Source organism: Trematomus bernacchii, unplaced genomic scaffold (genome assembly GCF_902827165.1).
Source record: "Trematomus bernacchii unplaced genomic scaffold, fTreBer1.1, whole genome shotgun sequence".
Lineage (NCBI taxonomy): Eukaryota > Metazoa > Chordata > Actinopteri > Perciformes > Nototheniidae > Trematomus > Trematomus bernacchii.
Window position 1 is genome coordinate 11,629,138 of NW_022987973.1, and position 27,946 is coordinate 11,657,083.

Genomic DNA, 27,946 nt, shown 5'->3' on the forward strand with positions numbered 1-27,946 from the left:
AAATACCGTAATATTTAGTGCACTTTATTTACAAAGACATAATCAGTTACATTCCCATTTTTACTTGAGAAATACATATTGTATAAACAAGTTATTTATCCCAAAGTGCACTTGGTGAGTTTACAATAGAACAGAAAGGGCTTCAGTAAGCTACCAGTTAAAATGTGCCTCAGTACAAAGGTTATATTACCAAGGAAGATCTGTTATCTTTAATGCACTATTGGACAAATATATCACACAAGGATGACGAAAAGCAACACCAACGATAAAATAAAGGCCTAAATCAAACTTATAATTCCCATTATTACTTTATTTCATATATTAAATCTACATAATCTTGGAAACAACTTCGCAAATTAACAGGTCATGTGCACTAAGTACATTATTAAACCACATGTGATTAAAAAACAGCCATAAGAGTCTACTTTACATGTGGATCCACAGGCTGTCATGATTTTGTATCACAGGATAGAGTTACAGTTTTACCGGTCATTAATGTGGGAGAAGCATCATGTCTCAGCTGTGTGGACGATGATTCCTCTGTGTTTTACAGTTTTATGAAACAGAAGTTCCCAGCGATTGTGACGCTTAATCTGTGATCTGGAGTATGCTGTCTTGGTCACATGGAGGGGGGACCAGCAGCTAAAATGTTAATATGCATTATTAATAACAGTTAATTAAATGTACGTTTCCTGGTGAGTTATTAAGCACAGTCAAAGAACATTTGGTTGAAGTGGGTGATTACTGCTATGAAATTGGCAATAAAAAAACGATTTTATGGAGGAAGAAAGAACAAAGCTGTAGTGGGAAAGCTAGTGACATGAGGTACAGAAACTGTGAGGTGCGATAAGTTTCAGAGAGAATCAGACTTATTGTTTAAGAAAAGCCAAATACTCACACTTGAGTTGGAAATAGCACGGCTCACAGTGGGGCTTCCTGTTTCGGATTCGAACCTGGACTCCAGTCTCACTTCCTCCGAGATGTCGGTGGCAGCCCACACACTGGGAAAAGAAGAAAGTGGTGAGAAGACAAACCTAAAAAAGGACTACCTAAAGTTCATCAGTCGGAGCTGTGACGTGGGCTTTCTGTGACCAAATCATTTCACCAGATTATCTGCCACCAAAGCATGGAAACTTTTGTTCTGCATTAAACACACAAACATTATATATATATTGTGTGTTTAATGCAGAACAAAAGTTTATATATATATATATATGGAAACCTTTGTTCTGTATTAAACACACAAACATTATATATATATTGTGTGTTTAATGCAGAACAAAAGTATATATATATACATACATATATATATATACATATTCTAAGTGCTGTGTGTGTCTGTAACTTATATGGAGCAGAGTTTTACAAAAGAAAAGGAATTCACTTTAACGTCTACATGCTAATGGATATACAGGCTGTCTACATATGTGAGTTCTCTGCAGGTGAGATTTCACAATAAGCATCTAAAAGCAAAGCGGGACAGCGGGATGAACTCTTCAAATAAACCAATCACATGAAGAAAACTAGAGACAGAGAGAGAAATAGCACACAGGACTACAACACCAGACATGACCCGAGGCCAGATACCTTATGAAGACGAAGAAGAAAAAAGAAAACTAGGCAGCAAAGATAGAAGCGTTGAAATGCTTCTGCTAGCAGGCGCTTAAGGGTTATTTTGTTGTAACTACAGTTATGAGATACTCCTGTTGACCTCGCCAAAGGTGCGGTCACATTAGTCTTCAGTCCAATTACATTTTACTACAATAAGCACAGAAAAAAGGTGTCATGTCACATATCTGACATGAGTAAAACAGTGTAGAATAATTTTTGAATTATGTAGGTCTTAGTATAGTTTCCATCCAAATGTAGCGTACATTTCAAGAATACATTTTAGGTTGCTCGTGACTTGTATTAATTAATTGAAAGATGAATGAGAGTAACTAAGATCCCCATGTGGAAAATGGGATGAAATAATCGCTCATTTGTATAATTTATTATCCTGAATGTCCATATGTCATTTTTCTATTTATTTTATTTCTAAATCATCACAACTGTATTTGACTTTTCTCTGTAAAGCATTTTGCTATGGACGTGCCATTTCAAAACAAGCTCTATAAATACATCTTGATTGACTTGTTTATTTTCATCATGTTCATATTTAGTTTTCAACAGCTGCCACTTTATCTCTTAATAAATTATTTTTAATATTCTGTGATTTGAGGTTTTTAAGATTTCTTGCTTTTTCACTCATGCACATTTTCACTTTGTGCATTCAAATACCAAACAGTTGGAAGGAGATCATAAGGCTTTAAGTCTGGCAGTATAATATTGTGAATTGGGACTGGAGCTACTGTAACCGCACCATGACCCCGGTCATGACCCCTCACCTTGAAACAGGCGAGGTGGAAGCAGAGACTAAGGGTCTCTATGACAATGGCTGCCCCACTACCCAGGACACGCTCACACACACAGCAAGTCCTCCTGCCACTGACCATCCTGGGGCAGCACATGTTACAGTGTGAGGCAAAAAAGAATAACACAATGCAACAGAAGATACATACTCTTTACGTCTATGAACTAAATACCTGGGGTGATGGGAGGAATCAAATGTACTTTTCTGGGATAGTATTGATCCAGTGCTGTAGCGAGAGGAGGAGTTCCTGCTGGGGACACAGTAGCCTGCAGCCGCTGACTGTGGACGAGGGTAACTAAAGGTAGCGACCGAGGGGTGGGACTGACGGAGAGTATCCAGGTCATCCAGAGACTCATACCTGCAGAGAAGATGTCACATGTCAGAAATAAGAGGGAACATGAAATAACAGGGGGGAAAGGCCATTACCAAGTTTTGTGAAACAAAAAAGGGAAAGTAGCGTCCCACTAGGTCCAACTACACTCACCTCTTCATGGGAACCCCAACATAGATAGGCTCTTTGTAAAAGCTGCTGGTGCGCTGCCGAATCCAACTGTTGTCAGTCAGAAGAAGAGTCCTTTTCTTCATCTCCTGCAAAATCAGCTGCCTTTCTTTCTCAGCGTTAGACGCATACTGTCCTTTTCTTTTCCTCTCATCACCTGGACCTATCAAAGTTTGAGGGTTTAGCCCAGTACAACACATGAACCGAGGGGAATATTACAATAGAAGGTATACTGACCTCTTGTCTGTTTGTGGGTACTAGCTAATGCCGGGGTAGAGAAGGATTTTGCCCTATGGGAATGAAAAAACGTATCACACAGATATTACTACCCTGTAAATATTTGTTTTACTTTGGAAAAAAGGGCTTGCACCAATTTGGTTGCATGCAGATGTTTGCTTAAAAGGTGGGTTACTTTTTTACAAGAGGGAAAGTTAGTTGTTAATAATGCCCACCTATAATACACAAAAATAGCCAATCATCTTGGGTTTTATGAATTATTTTAGAACAAAACAATCATGCTATGCTTGCAGACATAATACAATAGGATATTTTATGCAAAAGCTTTACATTGAGAACTATAAGGTAACAAGTGCAAAGTCATTTTGAGCCAGTCTTGTTCTGACCTGTGTGCAGAGGACAGCTTAACAAAGCCACAGGAGTCCTCAGGCCTGAGGTGAAGCATGGAAAGACCCAGCAGAAGCAGGAGGAAGCACAACAGGTCAGCAAAGTAGAAAAGATCATGACAAGACAGAAAAAAGCACATGTTATTTATGCAAGTATTAATTAAATCCCTCAAACATGTCATGCAATAGTAAGCATTGTGATTCTACATGTATATAATACTGTTACACCCAGCAAGGATGGATAAGAGCTAACACCGTTGTTGAAGAGGGGAGAAAAAGCTGATTTACCAGGCTGGCCCAGATATCTTGTCATGCTGCTCTCCTTGTGCATTACTTTGAGGTGTGGTCCCTTCATCTTTCAGCTCATCTCGGTCAGAGCTCTTCTCTGCTTGTATGTTTTTGTTTGTAAATCCATTCACATGGAGTTGGGTGCTGGCAGTGCTCTCACCACCATTGGTCCTTTCAAACGTTTTTTGCTGTTAATGCATGAATAAAGAGACAAGAAAATTATTTCCATTCGATAGAAAAACCACTGCGAATTTACAGGGACTCTCAACTGAATCAGAGTGTTTCCGACAACAATTTGAAAAAACAGCGAAAGCAAGAAACTGTGCATCTTATTAGCAGTGAAGGTGAGATTTAGCACAGTAACTACAGATGTGTCACAGCTGCAGATATAAAATACTTATACGAGTCGTACATGATCACATTGTTAGGATCTTGATTAAAAAACATTCTACAAGTAAAGAATAGGTTTTGTAGATATTTCTGTCAAGGGTAACATTTGTATTTTGTTTCCTTTAGATGAACGTTTGATATAATATGTTTTTCGATCACTATAACTGCCAACTTGTGCTGTTTGATAAAAGCTCAGAGGACCAATCAACCTTACCCCTGGCTTCCAGCAAACCTCCCCCTTTGCATCTTGCTGTGCCCTCCGCCACTCGGACTCAAGCCTCTCCTGATCCCGCCTGTATTGCTCCTAAAAAAAAACAAGCACCCAGACTTTACATAAAGACTAACAAGCAGTGTGTCGGGCTGATTCTTTTGTTGGAAGGATAGTGTTCACCTGTAGGAGGAGCTCCTGCTCTTCCTGCCACTTCTCCTGACGCCTCCGATCCCCCTCGCGGTCCCACGACCAGCTGGATGAGGAGGGGCTGAGGGATGGCACCTGGAGCTGGTGATGCACAAACAGACTGCCGGCTCAAACATGATCATAGTGAAGCGCACAAACTCTTTCAACGCATATGCATAACTTCTGTTTGAACACGCATACAAGCATCCTTTGATCAAGTGCTGTGGTAACTTACATCAGATATTGCAGATTCTGACCCTCCTGCGAGAGATAAAAAAACAGGTCAGCAGAAAGATCAAGTCATGTGTAATGTCGTTTAGGATACACACATCACACAATGGCAGGGGAAACATTAGAAGACTTGAAATCCATGCAAGCACTATGGTTTATATGCATCGTGTTTTGCCTCTTTAGCGTCTTTGCACTAGATACATTGCAGACACACTCGACTTTAGTTCATCCCGCTGACCTCAACACATGTTTTATAGCATATTAGTACGTGGCACAAACACTTTGGTTACATCTTTAGCTAGAAACAGTATTAACATTAAACATGGACCTTACAGTTTCTGGAAGTTAGCCACATAGTAAACAATATTTAAGTGTACTGCCCTGCTTGATTCCCGAGTGGCTAAAAAACAATATTCACTGTAGAACAAATAATACCAAACATGTTGGACAAAATTAATACAATTATAAGTTTGTGTCACTCAATCATTGGTCATAACTATGAAATGACATATGGCTCACAAAGAGAGTTGTTTAGATTCATTCTGTAGACCTACAAATTGCCACTATTCCTGACCAAGGATTAGCAAGCCTGCTAACATATCCCCAGCCTAAAGAAAATGCACAAAAATACTGAAACAAAAGTAGTACAGAAACAATTCAGCAAGGAGCAAGGCATGCTACAGTAAATCAAAAAGGTATTCACAGGACAACACACATGTGCTTTGTTCAGCTCTTGCTGATGCTCCACAGCATGATGCTTCGAGTAGAGTTAAGACAAACACTGCACACAATGCAAACATTTACCACACAAGTAAACCCATGAGCTGAATCCTGCAGAGCCTGAAGAGAGAAGCCATTGTAGTAGGAAACACATCAGAGTCATCACAATCACAAAGGAAAGCATTATGAATGTACTTATTGTACATACAATGAGCAGTAAAAGCAGCATCTGTTGCTAAATCACATGGAGTGGTATATAGTCAGTGCTGTCAACTCTGCAGTTACCATGTAAAGCCAATAGAAGCATAATTTCATCCCCCAGGTCATATAACTATCAATAGATTTTTTGATGGAGAAATAACACTGAACTTTAATTAATAATACTACAATTACAATAGTAAGAATACTGTTAAAGTACCTACAGTAATTACTGATCATAATAGTTTTTTATTTAACTTATTCAACTGATTTAATAATTTGCATTCATTACATACCCAATAATTAACCAAGCCAAGCACCAGCTGCCAAAGCTGCGACACACAAGTCAAATAAGAATTTTACCTTTCTGTTTGAAAAACTCTTCCCTCCTTTTCTGATTTTTCCTACTAATAATATTATAATCTACATGAAGGGGAAGGACAGATATAGTGAGCAATTCAGAAAATACAGTACTTAAGGAGTTTTCTTTTAATAAAAAAGTACATGTTTGTAATGTTTTACCTTTACTTCCTGCTGTCTTGTGGCTGTCAGCAGGCTCTCCGTGAATGACTTTACTTTGTAAAACCTGGCATGGTGAAAGAACACCAACATTGACCCGATGAACACCTCTTATTAGGTGACACTATCAAAAGCTTTGTGCATCCATTTTTGATTTGAAGTGATTTACTGGCTTAAACATTGCTCACATCGTCTGTCTGCCCATTGAATTTCCTGACTGGGGTTTCTGAAGAGGTACCACTGATGGCATGGCGATCAGGGCAACCTATCAGAGAGGGCCCTGCAGAAGTCAGATTGAGGGTCACCCTGCTGCGGCCTGGCTGCTTGTGATGACTCTCCTCACTGGTGCTCCAATCTAATGAAAACAACCAGCCATCAAACCTAACACCACACTGCGTTTGTGCCCACTGTTTGGGGGTTAGAGGTACAATTATCACAAATAATTAAAAAGGTGGTTAAGGTACAACCATCTTTTTTTGGGTCATCATCTTACCCTTGTTGCCGTAGCGCCTTATGTCCATGGTCAGATGGCCGTTTTGCAGGGAAGATGTCATGTTATCCTTCCACTGGTTGTAGTTCAAATGTGCCACCGCAACTCCATTAACAGCCACAATTTCATCGTCCACACACAGCTGGCACTGCTCCGCCGGACTGCCTGAGGAGGGAGGGACAGGCGTCAGGGAAATGAAGAAAGATGAGGATGGCAAAACATTAAAAAAATAAAAAAAAGGTACCAGCTTCAGAAATGATTTGTTCCGCACAGACTGAGCTGCGGTATTGAGGACAAGGTTGCCATTTCAAATTGAAAAGTAGGCCAGTAAGCCAAAACTACATAGAGCAAGTTGACACCATACTATCTTCCTATTAAATATTTATGTTTTGGTCTTAAAAACATAAATCACACTTTGTAGTTTCCCCTGGTTTTATCCATGTTAAGTAGATGAACACAAAATACACATTAACACCCAATTTCACTGTTCATGTTTCAATAATAAAAAGAGACTTCTCTTTTCCCAGGCACATGATAACTTGCTTTGTTTAATCTAAAATTGTCTCAGTCAGATCCTTTTTATGTTTAGTGACAGTTTTTCATTCCTCTGTGTGTGCTGAGACCTGTCAGTGTCTTAAATTCCTGTCCTATTTGTAAGTGCATGAGGTTAGCACAAACAGATACACATTTAGAGCACAATGTAGCACTGCCAGCTCATCACTAAAATGTCTTGTTTCTCAATAGCCTACCATTCAAAGCAAAGACTCAACACGATCAACGTAACCATAGTGAGACAATATTTCAGCAATTAATACATAAATATAGCACAAGTCTTACCAGGCTGAATGAATTTGACTCTCGCCCCTCTAGAGTCCCAATGCGTCTGGAAACCAAAGTCTGGTCTACTGTTGGGTTTGAGAGTCAGGCTGACTCTCATGTCACTGTGATCCACCTGAAACACAGACACACGTAAAGGTGACACCCTGTGATCCAATGTCCTCTGCTTCCTGGCGGAAACTAGATCCTTCAGAATCCTGCTACACAGATATATCAAGAGATCCACACCAGTTTATTATGTACGATATGGTGAAATAGTAACAATGAAATTAATTTACTGGCTCAAAGTCTTTAATTTTATAATACAATATTAAAATGTGTCAATTATTAAATCACAACCAATAAAAGTGCCTGAAAAAAATATTTTCTAACCATTCACCTGAGTTCATTTCCTTTATCTATTCATAGACAGGCACCATCGCTGAATAAAATTGAATTGATCTCTATTTTAAATAAATAAATCCTGTCAACAAAACATTTCAAGTTCAACCGAGTTGCATCAATATACATAAAGACAACACACCTTTGGGAGGTCAATGCTTGCACTAGATTGGAGAGTGGAGCCTGTGTTGTTTTGGGTCTGCAGGCTTGAATGAGGCTGCGGTACTAGCTGGGTTTGTGTGTTCTGTTGATGGTGATATCCAATGGTCTGGAAGGAGCTCTGACTGGAGAGAGTGGCACCTTTCACCTCCTCCTCCTCCTGCTCTGGACCACTCTGCTGCGCCTGGTTAGCTTTCTTTTGTCTGACTGTAACATGCTGAACCTTCAAATGGGTGGTAGCAGTCTGTCTTTTAAGAGAAGATTTGTTGGTGGGAGAAAGAGATTCCTCTTTCTCACTATCCATCAGCAGACCCTGGTTGTTGTCTACCTGGAGATTTAACAAAGACAGGATGTGATTCGGAAGGCAGTACAAACACATTTAATTGCAGCATTGGTATGTGACTGCTAATTTAAGACAGTCTGTACTGAATGCCAACAAAAAAGACTTGTGTAAAAAAAAAAAAAAAGAAATGTAATCCTGTTGACGCTGTTCACAATGGTGCAGCAGTATTTCTATTATTAATGAGCAGGGCGATCCAAAGAAAACAAAAAGGTAACACAAGCTCACTCACTTATAGTACACACATGTACATGCCCCCAAACACCCACACAAGCACAGAGGAGATGCTCTCATTACATTAACTAGCGTGAGCTGCAAAGGAACATTGCCTTAAACATGTTCCTTTGCAGCCTCCTGAGCAGCAGCCTTCCATTAAGACAGACATATAACTGTCTAAACTTTCAAATGTAATGAGCAGGTGGCAAGTCGTTATCCTTAAAAAGCATTGACACAAAAATGCAAAATTTCACACAGAGAATGCAGAGATACACCCATGTACCGTTTACATCTGTCCCTAGACAGTATTACAGGTTTATCTGAAGGCAAAAGTGGGGTAGAGTGGTAGGTAAAAATCAATGGTTAGAGCTGGTTAATGTTTTATGTACACCTACCTTTATGCCAGGAAATTACCTCTAATCCATTTATTTTTCAGGAGAAAAGCAGTAATGTAGTGGTGATATTTAAAAGAAACGATGTATTATCCACTATGAGAACTCCAACATAAAGTTATATTGTTGTCTAAAAACACAAATCCACCGCTGCACCACGTTAAGCGTGTCTTTGTTATCAAGACAAAGGGAGCTGTAGTTTACTCTTACACTGACGTAAATACTTGTTAGTGTGCAAATCTGCATTTATAAGCTGCCTAACATTTTCCAACAGATGCACAAATTCCAATTATGTATTTTTGTAATGAAAGATGTTTTTTCCACCAATTTTCTTTACAAACATTTGGACTAAACACTGTACGAAAAAACCCAACAACCGTTCAATACCATTGATAAAAATGAACTCACGTTGAACAGTCTCGGCAGAGAGGACACCCTGGACTTGGTCCCAAAGGGCCTGGCTGTGATTGCAGAGGAGAGACGAGACGAGCCCTCGGACCTCCGGTAACCACGAGGGAGGCTGGCAGAGCCGGACCAGGACCCAATTTTGGACATAAAGTTGTAGCCAGCCGCAGCCTGCTGGCCACTGCCATGTTCCACAGCTGGTTCCCAGGACATCTTCTGGCTCTCTTCCTGGGACTTGTGGTTTTTGTGGGACAAGTCCTCCAGACCATCAACTCCCGCCTGATCAGTGCAAAAAGCAGGAACTTTTGGATTACCGCATAATGGCTCCTTGTGACTCGACATGGATTCTGTAGGTTCCCGGGTTTTCGTTGACTTCGTGGTCACCTTTGGCTGTATGGTTGTGACCAGAGTGGAGATTTGGTTTGTTAACACATTTACTGACTGGGCCTCTTCAGAAGTGGGCTGGACAGGAGCTGGGCTTCCCTGTACTTTGACTTGGGCCTGGAAGCTGAAAGGGCCGTCCAGAGAAGGAGTGGTGACTTCTGCTCCATGTGAAGCCAAGGAGGCAAAGTGAGTCTCCTCTCCCAGGATGTTTGCCTCAGAGGCAGGCATGGCTCCAACAGAAGATCCCTGAGCATAACAAAATATATATATATTTGCCATGTCACATTCAAGAAAACATTTAATATGAGGGAGGCAAAGCATGACACATCTGTAAACGTACCCGAGTGTGGGATGAGTTCTGGGAGCTAAGTGGAGCCTGGGGACTGAAAGGTGGCTCTGTGGCGTAACTGCGGGCCAGCAGAGCCCGAGTATGTGGCCGGAGATCAGAGCTCAAGGATCTTGAATGGGGAGAGGTGCTGTGAGGACGAGGAGCAGGGAAATGCCTGCGAGGGGACTGCTGGTCGCTGGGGAATTGAAATGTAAGGAAAGAGGAGCCCATGTAATAAAGAAAGAGGGGGGGGGGTGGTGTCATATTACATGAGTTCACTGTGGCATACAGAAAGTTGATCAAGGGAGGTCAGCAGCTTTCAATACACACTTTAAATAAATCCTTGGTAACCACAGGGTTTTTTAGCAGGACCCACCTCTTTATCAGTCCACCTTGTGCTTTGTTCTTCTCAAATTTAATCCCAGCCCCATTGGCCATTTGAGTAATGACATGCTCTCTGTCTAGAGACTTCCTGCGGTCAGACTTTGTGCTCGTGCGACGATTCTTCCACTTTGAGAAGTCCTGAAACAAAAGGCACAGCACGATTACCCTGTACATCCCTAACGTATTTTTGTTAAGATCTGATGTTTATTTTTGACCTTGGGAACGGTGGATGACAAAATCTCAAATGTAACCCTTAGATGCATAAGTGGGTCTTTTGTGACCCGGTGAGGTGGTTTTCTTGAAGTATCTTTGTAATTCAAATGTTTTATCATTTCATATTCCAGCTATGCCTCAAAAAACATGTTTTGGATATCATGCCATTCAAATGTTTTTATTTACATTTTAAGAAATTGTAGTTTTTGTATTACTACCCCAAGCTTCCATAAGTGGGTCAAACATGACCCGCATGCATTTTCTATGGAATCCTATGGGAACCTTTGATTCTTATCACCTGTTGCTGTCAGGAATACATTCACTGTAGACCACACAGACTACATCACAAGTGACACCTCTCAGGAAGATTATTTTACACAGCAAGATCTGATACCTGTCAGTATTATTATAATAATAATAATAAATTATATTTTTAAAGGGCTTTTCAAGGACTCAAAATCGCTTTACAATATAAGGGGGGGGGGGGGGGGCTATGAGTAGACGGAGGAGAAGAGATGAGTTTTGAAAAGGGACTGGAATACTGTGAGGGACTGGAATAGCGGAGATCCTGGGGGAGGGAATTCCAGAGCCTGGGAGCTGCCACAGAAAAGGCTCTGTCCCCAAAGCTGCCTAGTTTGGACTTGGGGGGACAGGGGTCCGGCTGAGGTGGATCTGAGGGATCAGTGAGATAGGGGGTGGGGTCAGATGGTGGAGGGCTTTGTAGGTGAGGGCCAGTATTTTGTAGTTGATGCATTGGGAGACGGGAAGCCAGTGAAGGTCTTTGAGGACTGGGGTGATGTGGTGCCATGATCTGGAGTGTGTGAGGAGTCGGGCGGCTACATGTTTTACAATTTGGAGTCTATCGAGGGAGGGGGAGCGGATGCCGTAGAGAAGTGAGTTACAGTAGTCAAGGCGGAAGGAAATTAAGGTAGGATAAGTCGTTCAGCTGCAGGTAAGAGAGGGTTGGATCTTTGCGGTTTTGTGGAGGGGGTAAAATTAGGATTTGACCGAGAGGGGGGGATGTTGTAGATGATGAAGAGGAGGGGGCCGAGTACTGATCCCGTGGGAACGCCTTGGGGGACTGAGGCTGTGGCAGAGGAGTGTTTGTGGAGGGAGATCGGTCTTATCGGTCTGATTATCTTCATTTTTTACCTCAGAAAATATTTGATGTCATCAAATTGATGTGTGTGTGTGTGTGTGTGTGTGTGTGTGTGTGTGTGTGTACATGATAGTTTTCTGCTTTTCAATTATAAATTATGTTCAAAACGTTTTTTTTCAAAATGTAAATCTTTTTTTTATTTTTATTATAAATAGTGAAAAATTAAATATAAAATATTTCTTGTGTGAACCAAAATATAATACAAGTGATTTTTCTTAACCGAAATGACAAAAAAACACATTATTATTATTCTCATACGGGTCATTTTTGACCCACTTATGGAAGAGTGTAGGGTCCAGTCACTCGTGCATCCAAGGGTTATTTAAAAAGATTCATTTTTTGGCATTACCATATTCAGATCTACTATTGTAATCCTCAGCATTTGCAATAGTTGTATTGAAATGTTCAAACTTTAAGATAACTTAAAGGACTTTTCTATTTCAATTTAAAAGTTGAGGTTGAAAGTTAAAATGCTCCCAAACAGCTTCTAAATGGATGCGTCAGTGAGATTGTTTTGTGAACAGCTTTTCTAGTCTTACATCTTGCCACTGTGCTTCACTGTCCTTGGCAGCAACACTACACCTCCGTTTGTCTTCTTGATTCCACTCGTTGGCCATGTTCATGTCCAGGTCTTCATCATAGATGGTGTGCTCACCAGGAAGCTTACGCACAGGGTAAACCATCGGGATGTCACTGAGTGATTTGCTCCTGGTTATGAAAGACAAAAAGGAACATCATGGAAATAAATAAAAGATATACAGAGTAAACAAAGATGGCATTAATCAAACACTGCAGCAATGCCATGGAGCAGAACAAGCATGATGAATAGCAGTAATGCAAAGCAGTTCAAACAAACATGCCATTCTACATTGACAACTAGTCCATGCATGTGCTTAATGTCAGCTTACACATAAACAAACAGAATATACTGCACACCACAGTATTAACAGCTGCAACACGACACATTCTGCATCCACACAACAGAATCCTTAGCAAAGTGCCAGAGAAGAGATGCAAGTCAAACAACGCAGCAGATGTTGCTGTCTGTGTAACAACAGCCATGACTTGTAACAAGTAAAACCACTGCTGTAGGCACGAGGAAACGTCAGATGTGACACTGAAATAACTTAAAGCAGTATTTAGCAGGTAATATATCAGAACTGTGACATCATTTTATGAAAAAGTAACCAAGACTGTGATTACACAGTCCTCTAGTTTGTCATAAATAATGTCAAGTCTGGGCCCAGAAAATTAATGATGAGGATTTCTTGTGATTCATCTTCATGAAAAAGGCTAAATGTTTTGCGGCGCAATATTATTTTGAAGAGAAACTAAAAACAACCAGATGAAGCAGCAGCAAAGCAGATATGTTGGGAGCAGTCTCAGACACCTTTGCCCAAAGCTTTAGGACTCACCAAATCCAGCCAGGGTTGACCTGAACTGCTCTCTCAGGTCTGACCTGGCTTTGATATGCTCTACAGAACCAAAGAAACACACATGAAGACTGATGAAGGGCATTTTGCATCTAATGCACCTGGTGTGACAAAAGGCAACACAACAACATAGTACGATGAAGGCCAGACGGGCCATACTAAACCTAAAATACATGTATATAGAGAGAAGGCATGAGAAGTGTACTTGAAGACAAAAAAAGGAAATGTTTGATGACAGATACAACACATATGGCTTTAATGCCAGAGACGTAATACAAACCTTCTAAACACAGAACATCTTGGCAGAAAGAGTGAGTTTAATGCAAAAAATATTTTAGTCAGTTTATTGACCTACTTTTGTATCTGTTCCACAGCCATATTCACACTGAAAGTAAACTGGAAAACATTAGCGCCGCCGCTGGCACAAAAGATGTTTTGAATGACATGATTCTGTTATGGCTATCAAAGTATGACACAACACATGAGTCATGTGTTTCACAATTATGCACCAATGAGTCACTCAGCATGATGCTGTTAAAACGTCCTCACCAGGAATAAGGTGCCAAAGTAAATGCCATGCTATACACAGTGCAGCAGTTAGGAAAACAATCAGTTCAAATTCAAAGCACACATTTAATTTTCCCTGATACAATCGTTGATAAACAAGGCTACATTTGCATATGAAAATTAAGTAGTGTGCTGATGGATTAAAGATTTGCAAATGTAAGAGTAACAGGTGCACTTCGGTACATGCTGAGAGAACAAGTAGAATAGTGTGTTAGTGCTCAAAGTCAATAGGTTGTGCAGAATGTGTGTGCACATTAGCTGTGGATCTTCAGGATGAATGTTCAGGCCTGGCAGAGAGTATCCCGGAGGTTTTGAGGCTTGAGAGTTGGCAGAGACGTTTTGTACACTGACAGATGCCACAAGCCAGGAAATGAAGTCACTTCCTCAAAGAACCCAAAGCTTTACAGCTAGTCAGAGAAAGGGAATAGAAGATGAATGAAATTATTACCACATCTTATATAAACACATTACAGCAAACTTAAAAAATAAAGTTTTCTAAGAGGAAGAAATTAGATATAAATTTGCAAGGCATTTGATTTTGCAGCTTTAGCTTATGTCATTTTTGTTTTTCTCGCATAGTAGTGCTAGCTATTCCAACAGCAAAACTAAAACCTAGTTTGCTGGTATAGTTAAGCTGGATTAAGTAACTGCTATCAAACCCTATAGCTGAATACAATAATCAACATTGCACCACATGCCATTAAGTCACACAGCAGGTTATTCTGGCACTATAGAAAAGGTTTTAAGTTAGATTTCCCTAAAGGAAGTACAATAAGTCATATTTGAGCCATGGCATTAACCTTTTTTTGATTATTTAAAAAAAAAAAGGGTACCATTAATACTTTCTTCTTAAGTAAAGCATCACATTTCGTAAATATAAAAGCCAACAGCAACAACGGAAAACTGCAGGTTCAGCGTTGCCTTGTATTAGTAAATAAAGTATTTGAACCTTCGAAAGCTTTAACACTGAGAACAGCCCTGCATCACAGAGCAGTAAAACCAGCCAACAGACCTTAAGCCTAGCATTTTACGATACCAAGGTCTTCTCTGGGAGCCCAGGAAGATTGTTCGCACACGAGTCTCCTCTTCTGGAGTCCACATTTTGGGTAAGTAGCGGTCATAGTTGGGGTTGTTAGATGTCTGATGAAGGGTCTGCTGCACTCGCCGGAAATACAAATCGTCCAGGACAGGATCGGCGTCAGCATAATCGTCCTCGGAGTCTTCCTCACACAGAGCGCTCAAGAAAAGCTCTTCATCAATGGCGCTTATTGGAGGACATGTAGTGAGGTAGGGTTGAGGAGAGAGAGAGTCTTCTTCAATGCTGCAGCAAAGAGTGTTACACCCACATCTATGTTTATGATCACTTTGGATAAAATAGTAACACCAAGTATCAGAGAATCTCCAAGCAGCGCACAAGTACTGTAGTAATAGCAGAAGCTTAGTTGAAGATTATTGTATTGAGGCAAACTTAGTCTTTTGAGGATAAGGTTAGAGAAACACAATACTTTTCGATTTTCAAGCGTTGGAGGGTAGGTAGTGTGATAAAGCAATTACTGAGCCAAGCAGGGCACGGGAAACGCTTTGGCCTGCTTTGTCATATATTGTTGTCTACTGTATTTTGGAATTTCTGAAGACTGTCAGTTTAAAAAAAAAAGAAGAAAACTATAGGCACTGACAACATTCACAAGCTCAAACATATTCCCAAGAGTCAAAATAAAAATGTCAGTAACTAGCCCAATTTGTTTTACTTTGAAAACGTAAACAATAAGCTGGGAAGTTGTAAAAGAGTTTGACAGAGTAGTTTTTATCAGGAAAGAAGTATTAATATAAGCTTTAAATACAATAGAGTAGCGAAGTCCCTCCCTTTCCGGTGGACCTCCATGGGACCTTATTTCGGAAAAATTATGTATTGAAGTCAATGGCGAGAGAAACGTTATCTTTCGATCCCGTTTGAATTGTGCCACGAATTACATGATGTTTGTCAATTTAAAAGATAATTTTGCAAGTAAAAAAAATATATTTTGCCGTAAAACTGTGAAGTAAGACTTTTTTTGTGTGAAACCGGTCAATGAACGGTCTGGTCTAGTCTCGCACAACAACACACGTCACCAAGATGGCCGTCACTACTGTCTTGTCAAACAAGGGATTGACTACCCTCACTATCACCACAATGAAACACGTCCAGAAGAATGTCATGCAAAGCTGCCTGCCTGCCTTCCTTCGATTCTCCCTGAACTGCCTGATCTTTTTAATGTTCAATGTTAACCATTTGTGCAGATAGCATGAAGTAATAAAAGATCGCCGATGCTAATGTAGCGTTAGCATGTCTCCCTCGGGGGCATCCGGGCTTAAAGGTGTATTATAGAATGATCACACCGGTATGACAGTACTCTTCAAAGGTTTCACGAAATATGACTACTACTCTACTGTTTAACACTTTGGTTAACTTAAAGGGGACCTATCATGCAAAATGCACTTTTGTACGTCTTTTATACATGAATATGTGTCCCCGGTGTTCCAGGGAACTCACCAAGTGTCAGAAAACACAACCCTCTCTATTTTCCTCCATAGCCAAATCTCTAAAAAAGGGACTGCAACGGATCTGATAAAAACTGATCCAGATTTGAACACTTTACTGATGTCAGGAAAGTGGCGCTACGGCTATTGGGCCAACTCTCCACCTATCAGGGGAATGTGGGGTTGGGCCACGGCCGGCCATTGCCGCTCGAAAGCGCTGGAGACGCTGTAGTACATATGCCAGGCCTGTAAGTGGCGCTGTAGTCTGCCACAAAAGCAGCGAAGAAGACTTCCCGCGCATGGTTACCATGGTTACCCTTCTGTTTATTCTCCGCTGTGGCTTTTTTTCTCCCTCCCCGAGGCAAGCGTTTGCTCCCGCTGCGTTAATTCAATGCAATCCCTCCCCGTTGAGGCAAGCAGTGTAATTCTCTCCGGTTAGTCCACCAGCAGATGACAAACACCCACCTCTCCGCCTCTTCCAAGGAACGAGGGGACCGTGCGGCAGAGTTTCAGTTTCTTTCGCCGGTCAAGATGTCCGTTAAAGTTTAAATTTTCCGGACAAAATTAGAAAAGTGCCGGTCAAAGGTCTTCTTTGTTATTTATTGAGCTTTAAAACAAATGAATAACGACTCTATATAATAATAGGCTATAATAAAACACGGAAGACGGAGATCTATTTTTATCACCCTCTTCTTACAGCCCAGCAGCTGTTCAGAGCGCGCTCCCCTCTCCTGCAGGGGGGCGTGGTCAGCTGCAGCTCACAGAATCAGCCCCCTGCAAAAACAGTGCTGGAGAACAGCAAATAGAGCAAAATGAGGCATGGCTTAAAATCATGATCTGTTTGGTATTTTGAAAACAGAAACGTATAAATATACCTTATATAGGTATGGCCCTACAATATATAATTTAAATATAGCATTATAGGTCCACTTTAATGTTACTTCATGTTAAGGCTAATACAAATGACAAGGCTAAGCCGGCTGTAATGCTAACTAACGTGCTTGCTACTAGCTAGGTAGCTAACTTGATCCAGCCAGCCACTCCTGGGGCCTATACTACGAAGCAAGATTTTCGTTTAGCAAGCTAACTTCAGGGGTTTCCGGTCCTACGAAGCTGGTTCACTTTTTAGCAGGCTAGATAACTTATTCTGAACGGCTAGCCTCCGGAGCAGGATAGGTTCCAGGATAAAAGCACTGCCTGCTGACCAATCAGAGCTCATTGTGCAGAGTTTAAAGCGATCAATTCATATGACAGGAGAAAGGAAATATAGTTTAAACTGCCGTTGCAGGAAAGACGGCCGGCCAAAATCACCGACTGTGTGAACGTGAAAATGAATAAAATATCAGCTCCCATCTTCAGAGCAATCTGACTATTATAACATTAGCGTTAAGAAAGCTTACTTAAATATCTGCCACGACATAAGTAACCGGATCAAAGTAACATTACGTAGCCTACAGTCCGCGGCACTGTGAGTGCAGACGTCGATGTGTCCCATTATCATTCATATCACATCATAATGTATCATATATTTCCTTATCTGAGTCAGCTTCTTGAGCCGTATCTGGCCGTGCAACACACAGTGTCACATACTGTATGCAGAAGTATTATTTTAACACATTAAGTTGACGAAACACTCGAGTCAAATGTAATTAAAGTCAGATCCACTCGTGTCTTAGACGGGGCAGTGATATCATAAACCTGTTGATGTACGCATTCAAACACTTTTTCTTTTACCAGCTGTAGCCTATTCACCTTGCAGCTGCAACTATGTGGCTTTTATCCTGGATAAAGTGTTTAAGTCATGGATGTTTAAAGTCTTCATATTTGTCTAATATTAGTTGACTTTTCATTCAGGAAATATATGACGCGCTGCGCTGTCAGTACACGGCTTCTCCATGTTTCTGATTGGTCGAACACTCCAAATACCACCCCTTTTATGTAAACGCGCACCTAACTAGATAGGACACGGCTGGCTTGAGCGATCGAGTTTATAGCCAGCGTCGTAGGACCGTTTAGCGAGAGCGGGTTTTTTTTGGATTTAGTCAACCGGATAACTCAAAACATATCCAGGATATGTTGAACTAGATTCGTAGTATACCCCCCTGGTCCTTTCATCAGACCGGAAGCTAAATAACGAGTAAGACCCATTGCTGGTATGATTACAGTCTGGTACAAAGCACACAGGCATATTGTAAAAGTTATCTTAGCTATCTCTTATATTTAGTGGAGGAAAACAATTATGACATCACTTACGCGACTCTGGGATTTGTAGTCTTTCTAGTTGCATATTTTTCATAGTCTTATATTTCAACAGTTTTACGACAAACTCTGACTTTTTTGACATGGAAATGATTTTTTAAGATTGACAAACATCATACGTGTAATTCATGGCACAATTCAAACGGGATCGAAAGATACGTTTTCTCTCCCCATTGACTTCAAAACATATTTTTTCCGAAATAAGTAGAAGGGCGGGACTTCGCGTCTATACAAATAATGATCACCTTGTGTATGTTTTGTGAAATGTGACTTTTTCTACTTTTTCTAGAGATGTTCATGAATACGTGTTGGTTGTGCTTTAGGGCTTAGTGCAAAGAAAAGAAAAAACACAAGAAACACCAAACCGTTTTAGAGCAGATTAATCCCTAACTGATTTGACAACCTTGACATTTTTGTTCCAAAATTAGTTTAAACCAAGAACAATCCATGTCATGATGCAATGATAGTGTTGAAGAAAGTTATTTTATCACAGCATATTTTGAGAGATTATAAAGACAACAGTTTCCTCAGTAATTTGTTACTGTTGAATTGGAAGTTAAACCATATGTTCAAGTGGACATTACAAGTAAAGGAGGGACATATGCAAGTGTTAAAACCAATCACACATTTAAAGATCTAATGAGGAAGAGAATGTTAAAAAATATATAATTGCAGCTGGATTAGTGAGTTAGTGGCACTAAATGAAGTCTCTCTGTATAGAAGCAGACACATTTGCAGTACCTGGAAATTGGACCTTCGCAGCCCCTTCCACTCTCCTCCCGTCCTTGTTTTCTCCGTAGGAGTGGATGTGGGATATAACCTTTGTTTTGCTGGGTGGAGGGCTGTGTGGTCTCCATCTTGAACACCTGCTCAGCTTCCGCGTCACTTCCCCAACCTTGAAACAAGTGGAAATTGAGCAACAGATAAAGTTCAAAGCCTGGAGAACTGAAAACTCAAGCTCAAATCATCTAAGAAGAAAACTCACTGAGCCGAAAGAGTGAGTTTGGATATCAGAACATAACAGAATAACCTTTAGTGGGTGACTGAGTCTTAGCACAGCATAAATATTTTTGCCCTCTCCCATCACAAACACTTCTATCACCACAGTGTGGAACTTGCAACAATCTATCACTGACGTGCATACAGAGCGGCTAAGGAGAGCGCAGACGAATGAGATATTGAGTAAGAAGATCAGAATGTTGTTGATCCAAGTACATTTGGGAATATTTGTATTTCTTGATAGATATATTTATTTTTTGGCATGTCCTTTTGTAGACTGACAGTAGAAGGTAGATAATTTTTGTGGATGAAAAGAAGTTTGTTTATACAATGTCTTTCTCTCTAGCCAAAGTTGCAGCAGCCATTTGTTTAGCAGGGTAAGCTTACACAAAGAAAAAGAGCCAGTAGAACAAAAAACTCCATCGAAATAAAGTTTGAAGCAAAAAGACTGCAGTGTTTTATTGTCAAGTGATTACAGCAAATTGCAGCAGATACACTACACAGTAATTGTCTTTTACTGCCAGCAGTGCAAACAATTAGCATCATATAACAGCCGAATGGTGGTGATATAAAAATGGCTAGTAGATTTTAAATCATTCATCAACCAAACAAAAAGAACGGTTATCAAGTAGGCATTTGGCCAGTGGACAAAAAAGTTAATGTTTTGCACCCTTCAGCCAACCCAAACCACAACACACTTCAGTTGGTGTGGCGTAAACAAGTCACTGGTTGATGGTGGGGGGGTTTGATGGAGAAATAATTGGTAAACATACCTTCACTGCTTTGGTGGAGGACTCGAGAATCCAGAGAGTCGAGGCTGTCCAAAGAAATCTGAGTCTTATAGTTCGGTATCATGCGTCGAATCTCCTCCCTCTCCGGGTACCAGCTCTCCTTCACAAACGAATGACTGCCCTCGTCTAGAGCCTGGGTTTGGAAGGCAGGGTTAATGTTCATAATAACAAATATAGATAAGGCACTAGAACGGTGTTTAAAGCTTAGATGAGCAGCTCACCTTGGACAAGGCTAATCCTAGCAGCCCTTCAAAAGCCTTGACGTTGAGCTGCGGACCGCTGTAGAAGGAGTCCTGGTGAGCCTTGCGACCTAACCAGTAGATTGTGACGAGAACCTGAGAAAGACAGAAATTAAAGAAATGTGAAAGAGTGGATAAAGACCCATCAGCGACCAAACCTAGGCATCTTCTCCAACATGTAAAGAAGGAACGTGAAGGGTTTCGTCCTGACTCGTTTAACCCTATCCAGTAGTGGCTAAGACCCAACATGAAGTTTTGGTTTTTACATATGGAGATTTACATTTTTGACCAATAAGCATTTAGGCCAACAAACAAAAACGGTACTAGTGTTTTAAATTGTCCGTTCCAAATGTCATGTCAATCCATCAAATAGAGTTTTTGATATTTCTGGACCAAAGTGGTGGACCGACTGATCAGCAATGCCATTTCAAGGGCCTGGTTTCATCCATTGCTAAATATACTGTTAACTTGTCAATTTAATCTGCCAAAAGTACAATCAATTTGTGTTTTTGTCCTCCTAAATGTATGCACCTAAAAGTGACCCATTAGCCAAAGGAAATACTGATCAGGCATGTTGCCTTCAAGAGAAATTAAAAAACCTTATTCTTGAAACAAGATGCTGTTGAAGTCCTACCTGACCCAATTAGAAAAGACATTGAGTACTGGCCTGGCATAAGTGTTTTATTATTATTATTGTTTCAGAAAGCAAAGGGTTTTAGACACATTTTGTCATTTGCCTTGAGGCTAGAGATATTTTGTTTGACGGACAGCCTGTCTCCCTGGCAGAGCAGCAGCTAGTGCTGCAAAGGGATTATCCACAACACTATGCGACAGAATTTCTCTATCTGTATCGCAACAAAGTCATCATATAGCAGTCAGCAGATTGAATAAATCCGGGGACTTGAGAGATTTGAATAATTGAATAAATATTTCATAGCACAATGCTCATTAGATGGAAAAGATGAGAATTCAGAGTGATATTAGATTTTTTTTTTGTTTGGATACCACATTATGCTTTATTCGTGTCTGCAGTGGCACGGAGATACAAACATAATCTTTCAGTTCCAGCCATTGTTGTCAAGTCGCAATAAAGTGTTGAGGTTTTAAGCACACATTATGTACAGAGACAAAGTGTAATATGCAGTTTATCCAATATTTATTCTGTTGGCCATCTTAGCCTGTTTAAATCATTGGAGCTGAAATTGGTTTCAGTTTATCCTCATCTGTACAACCTGAGAGTAAACAAGTATGAAGCACATGGACAGGACCCGATCATTATTATTTAATAGCTTGCCACCTACCCAATGCCAAGGAAAACATTACACTGCACACAACAAGTCAACATATATTAATCTTATCTAATGGTGTCATGTGCCGCGTATGATTCTATTCGTTGTAAATTATTTATGAACCCTTAAATCTCTCATCATATCCTGTTAGTTTGCTCTAACGCTCATCAATGTTGAGCATTATGGCATTTGCAGACACTTTCCTAGAACATGATAATGAGATTAAGTGTAATAAATCTTCACCGTTATGATAAACATGTTTATAAACCATCCCTACAAATAAAGAAAGCAGTTGTCACTTAATTTGAATGTTTAGAGTGCAGCAGTACGTGTCCTCATTATTCCACATTGCATCACTGCTCCCTGGGAAAAACAGTGAGGAACAGCTCTGGTTTGCAACTTTAAAATGTACTGCACGAATAACTCTTAAATTATTTATGCGTATGTGGGTGGAGATCTGCATGAAAAGTGCGGACTTCAATGGACGCAAATTGACCTTAATTAGTTCATTCAAAGAAAAATGCTACAACTATTTTGGAGAAAGAGTGCTCTGACAAACAGCCTCATTACTGGGCCCAAGTTGTCAGCTATTGTGCGATTTAAATGAGGCTTCCCACATAACCAAACAACTTCATAAGCTTTGACACATGTCAAATACCAGCAGTGCACACAAGCGTGAACATACAGTACTCGCATGTTCTTCACACACACACACACAAAACAAACTCACTATTGTTGCAGTTTACAGAGACTTGTACAAATTAAGACCGAGATAAAAATAAATCGACACTTTGGCACAGCCTTTCTGGGGGTTTATTGCCAGATTGTTGTGATCAGCCCCAAACTCTATCTGTAAAACAGTTCCCATGATCATCATTCATCTGAGTCTTCATGCTGCATGGGTGTTAGCGTCAGGAGCTGGATGGTGCTACTGTAACTGTGTGGAAGAATGGATTTGAACTGCTGACTATCTCCCATGTAGTTATATTCAGTAGTAATGTAAGGTGTCAATTAAAATGGAACAAGACAGAGTTGCTTTTAAACTCATTGGTCAAGAGAGGGAGTCATACATGAATGATGATAAATAATATAAAAAAAACATTGAAACGGAGGAATAAAAGTAATCCTGGTCAAACTCACATTTTTGAGTCTTCTATTGGTTTCATCCCGCCTAAAATAAATAGAAAAAAATACATCATGATCCTGCAATTACTGGTATGACAGCAGATACAGTTGTGTCACTTGTTCTCGAAACAAGATACTCTAGAGAGCTGTTAGGGGGAAAAAATGACAATGACATTGCAAGCCTTCTCATTTGCAATGCTCTACTAATCAGCTACTTATCAGAATGTATACATGCTATCAGCTTGAATAAAGCAGCAGCTTGTCATCAGGCAAAGCTTGTACCTTTAGACATTCAAAGCAGCTGTGAGACAAACTATAAACCCTTATTTCAGCACAGTTATTGCAGTAATAATACCACAGTGTTAAATGTGACCAACACTGCCTGTACAGAAAACATTAGATCAAGACAACACGGTAATATTTGCATGCGAGTTGACCTTTAGAAGTAAAAGGTGTGCTTCTCTGTGCTGTCATGAGCACCTGTAGCTTAAGCAGTGACATGGCACTCAATGTACCTGAGTGTTGCACGAGAGGACAGGTCCTGCAGGTCTCCGGGATGAAACAGCTGAGACACATTCAGTCCAAGTTTCCCACAGGCTTTCAGGAAGACATTCACATTATCCTGGAGATTAACAGCAGAGAGACAGCCAAATGAGAGCATGAAGAGAAAAAGAGGCTGTTTGGGTAAGCTTGTTTAAAGCTAGCACCAGCAACATTATCAGATTGGTTTTGATAACTAAAAGAATAAATAATTAAGAGTTTAAAACAACGCCTGTTCTAAAATGCATTACCAGTAGGGCTAGATTATTAGTGTTATCAATAATTGATAAAAATAGTAAAATACACTTTTGAATTGCAGTTTGTCCACTTGCCACTAGAGGCTGCCAATCTGCCACAATGGGATCTGACTAAGCCTCCTCATCTTATTTAGAAAGCCTACATTTATTGTAACATTTCCTCTTAATCATTTTCAAAACTAATCATAGTGACATACAGAAAGTGGCTGTGGACATACTCTGACAATGACACAATTACAAATCTCTATTAAGGGGTTCAAAGTTCAGCAAGCAGTATAATAGGTATTTAAATGGCTACTTGCTGTCATGAAAAATATATATTTTAAGTATGGTTCCTGGTCTAAGACATTCAAAATCCCCAGTATGGTCCTTTAGATTGTCAAAGTAAAGTAACTGCAGACTCCCTGCTCTCTGTGCGTCTCACCTCCACCAGGCTCTGTATGTTTATTGGCCCCTGATGGGAGGTTGCAATTGATCTTTTCCTGCCCTTGCTTTGGGCAGTTTAGGCAATTATACTTGTATGAAGTCTTTGCAAACAGCCTGAAGCCAAAATAAAAATCTGCATTTTTATTTATGCTGAATAAACAACAAAAACTTTACATATGCTGTTTCAGGATCATTCACACTGTGGCAACTGTGTCTCTCGCTGCATTAAACAGGAAACCACAATGCGTCAAAACTTCCTGGCTAAGGTGTCGTCTTCTTTTCACAGTGAAGGCTGCATTCACCACACCACCAGGCTACCTTTACATGCACACACACAGAGACATTGTCATAACTGTAAGATGTAATACTCACCAGACCAGCAATGGGAGTAGAAAGCCTGTTTACTCTCTTAATGATGCCGGGTTTCAACCGGTTAATCAAGCTGCGAGGAAAAACTCAAATTAAAAACAGGAAGAGCTCACATATACTTAACTTTATCCGGAAGATAATTGGGATGAAATTGTATCACCTGGGTCCCATTGCACAAAATAAGCTACATAGAGAACATTTTTATGAATCTCAAATTTTATCCTAAAAAATGTAAATATGACATTGTAAAAGTGTTGTGCATCATTACTCACTCGCAAAGCAGGACTCCGTTCTCTAAGGCAGCACGGAAGTCATTGCAACCAAAGCATTTTCCAGTGACTTCCTAAAAAACATCAGCAGGAGTAAAATGCATTAACTTTCATCATTAACTTGCATTAATATTAGAGTATATGGTCTGTTAATGCAAACCAAATGAGAAACACCATTCACATCAACACATTTTCTACTAAAGCACAATATAGTAGTTTGTGCAACATTTGTTTTTGAATATAAATGTCCCTTTAGCTTCACAAAACTGTGTTAGTATGAACACAAGGTGTACGCATAGTATAAAGCAGTATTGAAATGTATAAGTACTTTAATTGAAAAAGTTTCAAGTTTTCAGTTTCACTTTCATGAACTCCTGCTTAAATGCACTGTTTAGTGGCTTGTTGTGAAAAAAACTAAACAACTCTGGTTGAATTGAGGAGAACAAGGTCCTGGTTGAAAGGAGTTATTAAGTGCACAGCGCAGGCATTTCCCAGTTTCTGAAAAAGAACAAATAAGTAAATTAAGTGAGATACTGTTAAGATTCAGCTGAATATTCATCCAGCAAACAGGTCATCGCAGTAATCGCAAAATATCTACAGAGCAAAACAGCTATTAAGGCTATTAAAATAATGTATGTGGACAAGCATTTCTACAGAAAAAACATCAAATATGTTTTTTGATCAAAACAAATAATACAACACAATCTAAATGATTCTACATGGCAGAAGCAGGCACAAGGCCTAGGGAGCTTTGTAATGAGGACATAAAAATGGGGCTATTAAGGTTCGGCTACATAACTAACAGAGGGCCCCAAAAGGTTATTCTTCTCACTAATTAGTCCCCCCAGGAATCCACAATAACAATTCATTTCCAGTAGAACTGGGCAGCGGGCACGGAGCGCATGATTCTCAGAGGAAACAGACAATGCAGTCCCAGGTTAACACCATAAAACACAATAATGTGGTCAGGCTTTGGTCAGTTCTACGGCACAAACACTTTTAATTGGTCATTCCAATAAACAACTGTCCCTGTGAATCCACAGATTGCATTGTTTTCTGTTTTTTGGTGTGAATTGAAGATTCATCTTTTGAAAAGGGAATTCTAAAATCCAAAAAGGATCAAACACTTGCCTACTGAGATTAAAATACAGGCTTCAGTACTGAATCAATGTGATCTACAGTAGTTCTGACATGACGTCTATAGACGTTCTTCTGTCTCTTACAAGAAAGTAAACTGAATATTTGGATATTGGACTTTTGATCTGATAAAAAAGACATTTGAGGATGGGCCCTACAGTAGGGCTTCTACATTATTACGGAACATTTTCACTATTAGGATATTTTTTTTAAGACAAAGCGTTTAATTTAGCAAACAGTTTGCTATAAATATTGTCCATGTTGCAGTCCGAGGTAATTTAAAGGAAGATTGCATTTGTCTGGTTGAGAAATTGGACTGCTTATAAATTGGACTGTGTTACAGAGTTGAATGATAAACAGTTACAATTTATGGACACTTGAATACATGGAAGCTTATTCTCCTGCATTCAGAATATCAGTGCTAACACCTTACCAATTGGTTTGGCACAAGGGAGAGTTTATGACACCATTTACATGAACATTTTCCTAAAAACAGCATGCTTTACTTTCCTCTTGCCACACACAAACACCATTGCAGGAAAATAGAAGGGGTAAAATTGGCATGGGCTTACTGCCAAAATGGCTCTGGACAGGATTTTCATAATGATCCACTCAGACACAACTGACATCAATGGTCCCATTTAGAGTTGGTCAACATTGAGTGCCCACAGTTGACAAGTTGAATGTATTGTTTATGATTTAAAGATAACAACTTGAACAATGTTTGGACATGAGCAACATATAGCAAGAAAGTAAATGCATTGCTATACAAACCACATCCTTCAAAAACGTGTGCATGAAGAAACCTGCCTACACCACATATCAGTGGACACACTGAATAACAAACCACACAGTGTATTGCTTTTCTTTAAAATAAAAAATCTAATTATTTGCATGCCTTCCATGTGCATTTTTTCTGAGGCTTCCTGAGAATGTTCTAGTGACTAGAGGTCATAGAGTGGTTGCACAGATAAAAATTGATGTGACTAGAGTCTAGTCAAATAAATTGTTATCTGTGCAACCACAGAAGATTGTCTCATAGGGCTTTCTATGTCAGGAGGCAAGCTCTTACTGTACCTGAGTCTTATCAAGGTATGGCCTATTTTGCATTTGAACTCAAAGATATGTTTGTAAATGCAGTTTTAAACAGGAGTACAGACATCAACTGTTTTAGAGAGTTTAAGTAGGCTACTTATGATACAAACAATCTGTTTAGGTGGAAACGTCTGCCACTGAAATTTGTAAAACATTTCCTGTCTTGTTGGGTTAAACTGCTGACAGGACACATCTGCATGGTTGTTTGCACAGGGATAAGTAAATGAGCAAACATACAAAATGAAAACACAGATGAAAGTGAAACATGTACCTGAATCCAGCGTTGAGCCTCGTTGAAGGCGTCTGCACAGCTGACACTGGTCTGCTGGCGCCACTCCATCGTTTATCTTCTCAACAACTGAAAAAGGCAAAAGAGGTCACATTTAGTTAAACTCATTAATTAAGGAGCGACCACACCATGAACCACCACAGAGCGTATCAAATAGGTTTAATTAATGTCAACAAACATGAGGAAACTGCATTCAATTGGATTTACCCAAAAATAAACAAAAACGGCTCATTTAGTCACCTTGTGCTGTGTGTAGCTGCTCACCGGTGAAAGTTCCCCGCTAATTGACAGCCAGTTTATCAGCCGACACAAGTTCTGCCACACACTTTGTATCACTGACAAGTTCCGCTTATTGGTTGAAGGGGACAGGAAGGTCTCC

At 40.0% G+C, this 27,946-nt stretch overlaps 1 protein-coding gene across 5 annotated transcripts; it reads right to left on the minus strand.

Annotated features, from left to right (window-relative positions):
• Window positions 1-8: 8 nt before the first annotated feature.
• lmo7b (LIM domain 7b) lies at window positions 9-27,929 on the minus strand. 5 transcript variants are annotated; one of them, XM_034116433.1, is made up of 31 exons: window positions 27,808-27,929; window positions 27,550-27,636; window positions 25,050-25,120; window positions 24,781-24,850; window positions 23,701-23,807; window positions 23,201-23,231; window positions 20,754-20,867; window positions 20,515-20,665; window positions 19,484-19,637; window positions 13,382-13,441; window positions 12,506-12,674; window positions 10,587-10,732; window positions 10,223-10,406; window positions 9,502-10,128; window positions 8,129-8,473; window positions 7,606-7,720; window positions 6,772-6,933; window positions 6,467-6,633; window positions 6,282-6,345; window positions 6,123-6,182; window positions 4,846-4,871; window positions 4,605-4,712; window positions 4,428-4,517; window positions 3,824-4,011; window positions 3,536-3,580; window positions 3,150-3,202; window positions 2,898-3,075; window positions 2,586-2,771; window positions 2,388-2,496; window positions 899-1,001; window positions 9-642 (listed from the first exon to the last, which is right to left on the minus strand). In XM_034116433.1, exons 2-31 carry the CDS (start codon window positions 27,616-27,618, stop codon window positions 620-622), a joined length of 3,975 nt encoding a protein of 1,324 aa, XP_033972324.1. In that variant the 5' UTR covers window positions 27,619-27,636; window positions 27,808-27,929; the 3' UTR covers window positions 9-619. The 5 variants fall into 5 exon arrangements, with proteins under 5 accessions (XP_033972324.1, XP_033972327.1, XP_033972326.1 ...); XM_034116436.1 differs by lacking the exon at window positions 13,382-13,441; XM_034116435.1 differs by lacking the exon at window positions 6,123-6,182.
• Between the last annotated feature and the right edge of the window lie 17 nt (window positions 27,930-27,946).

Coding starts and splice junctions, on each gene's coding strand:
- lmo7b (XM_034116433.1), bottom strand. CDS start 27,618: ATGGAGTGGCGCCAGCAGACCAGTGTCAGCTGTGCAGACGCCTTCAAC. Junction 6,183..6,281: donor CAAGACAGCAGGAAGTAAAG/GTAAAACATTAC, acceptor CCCTTCATGTAG/ATTATAATATTATTAGTAGG. Junction 3,203..3,535: donor AAGCTGTCCTCTGCACACAG/GTCAGAACAAGA, acceptor TCATTCCCATAG/GGCAAAATCCTTCTCTACCC.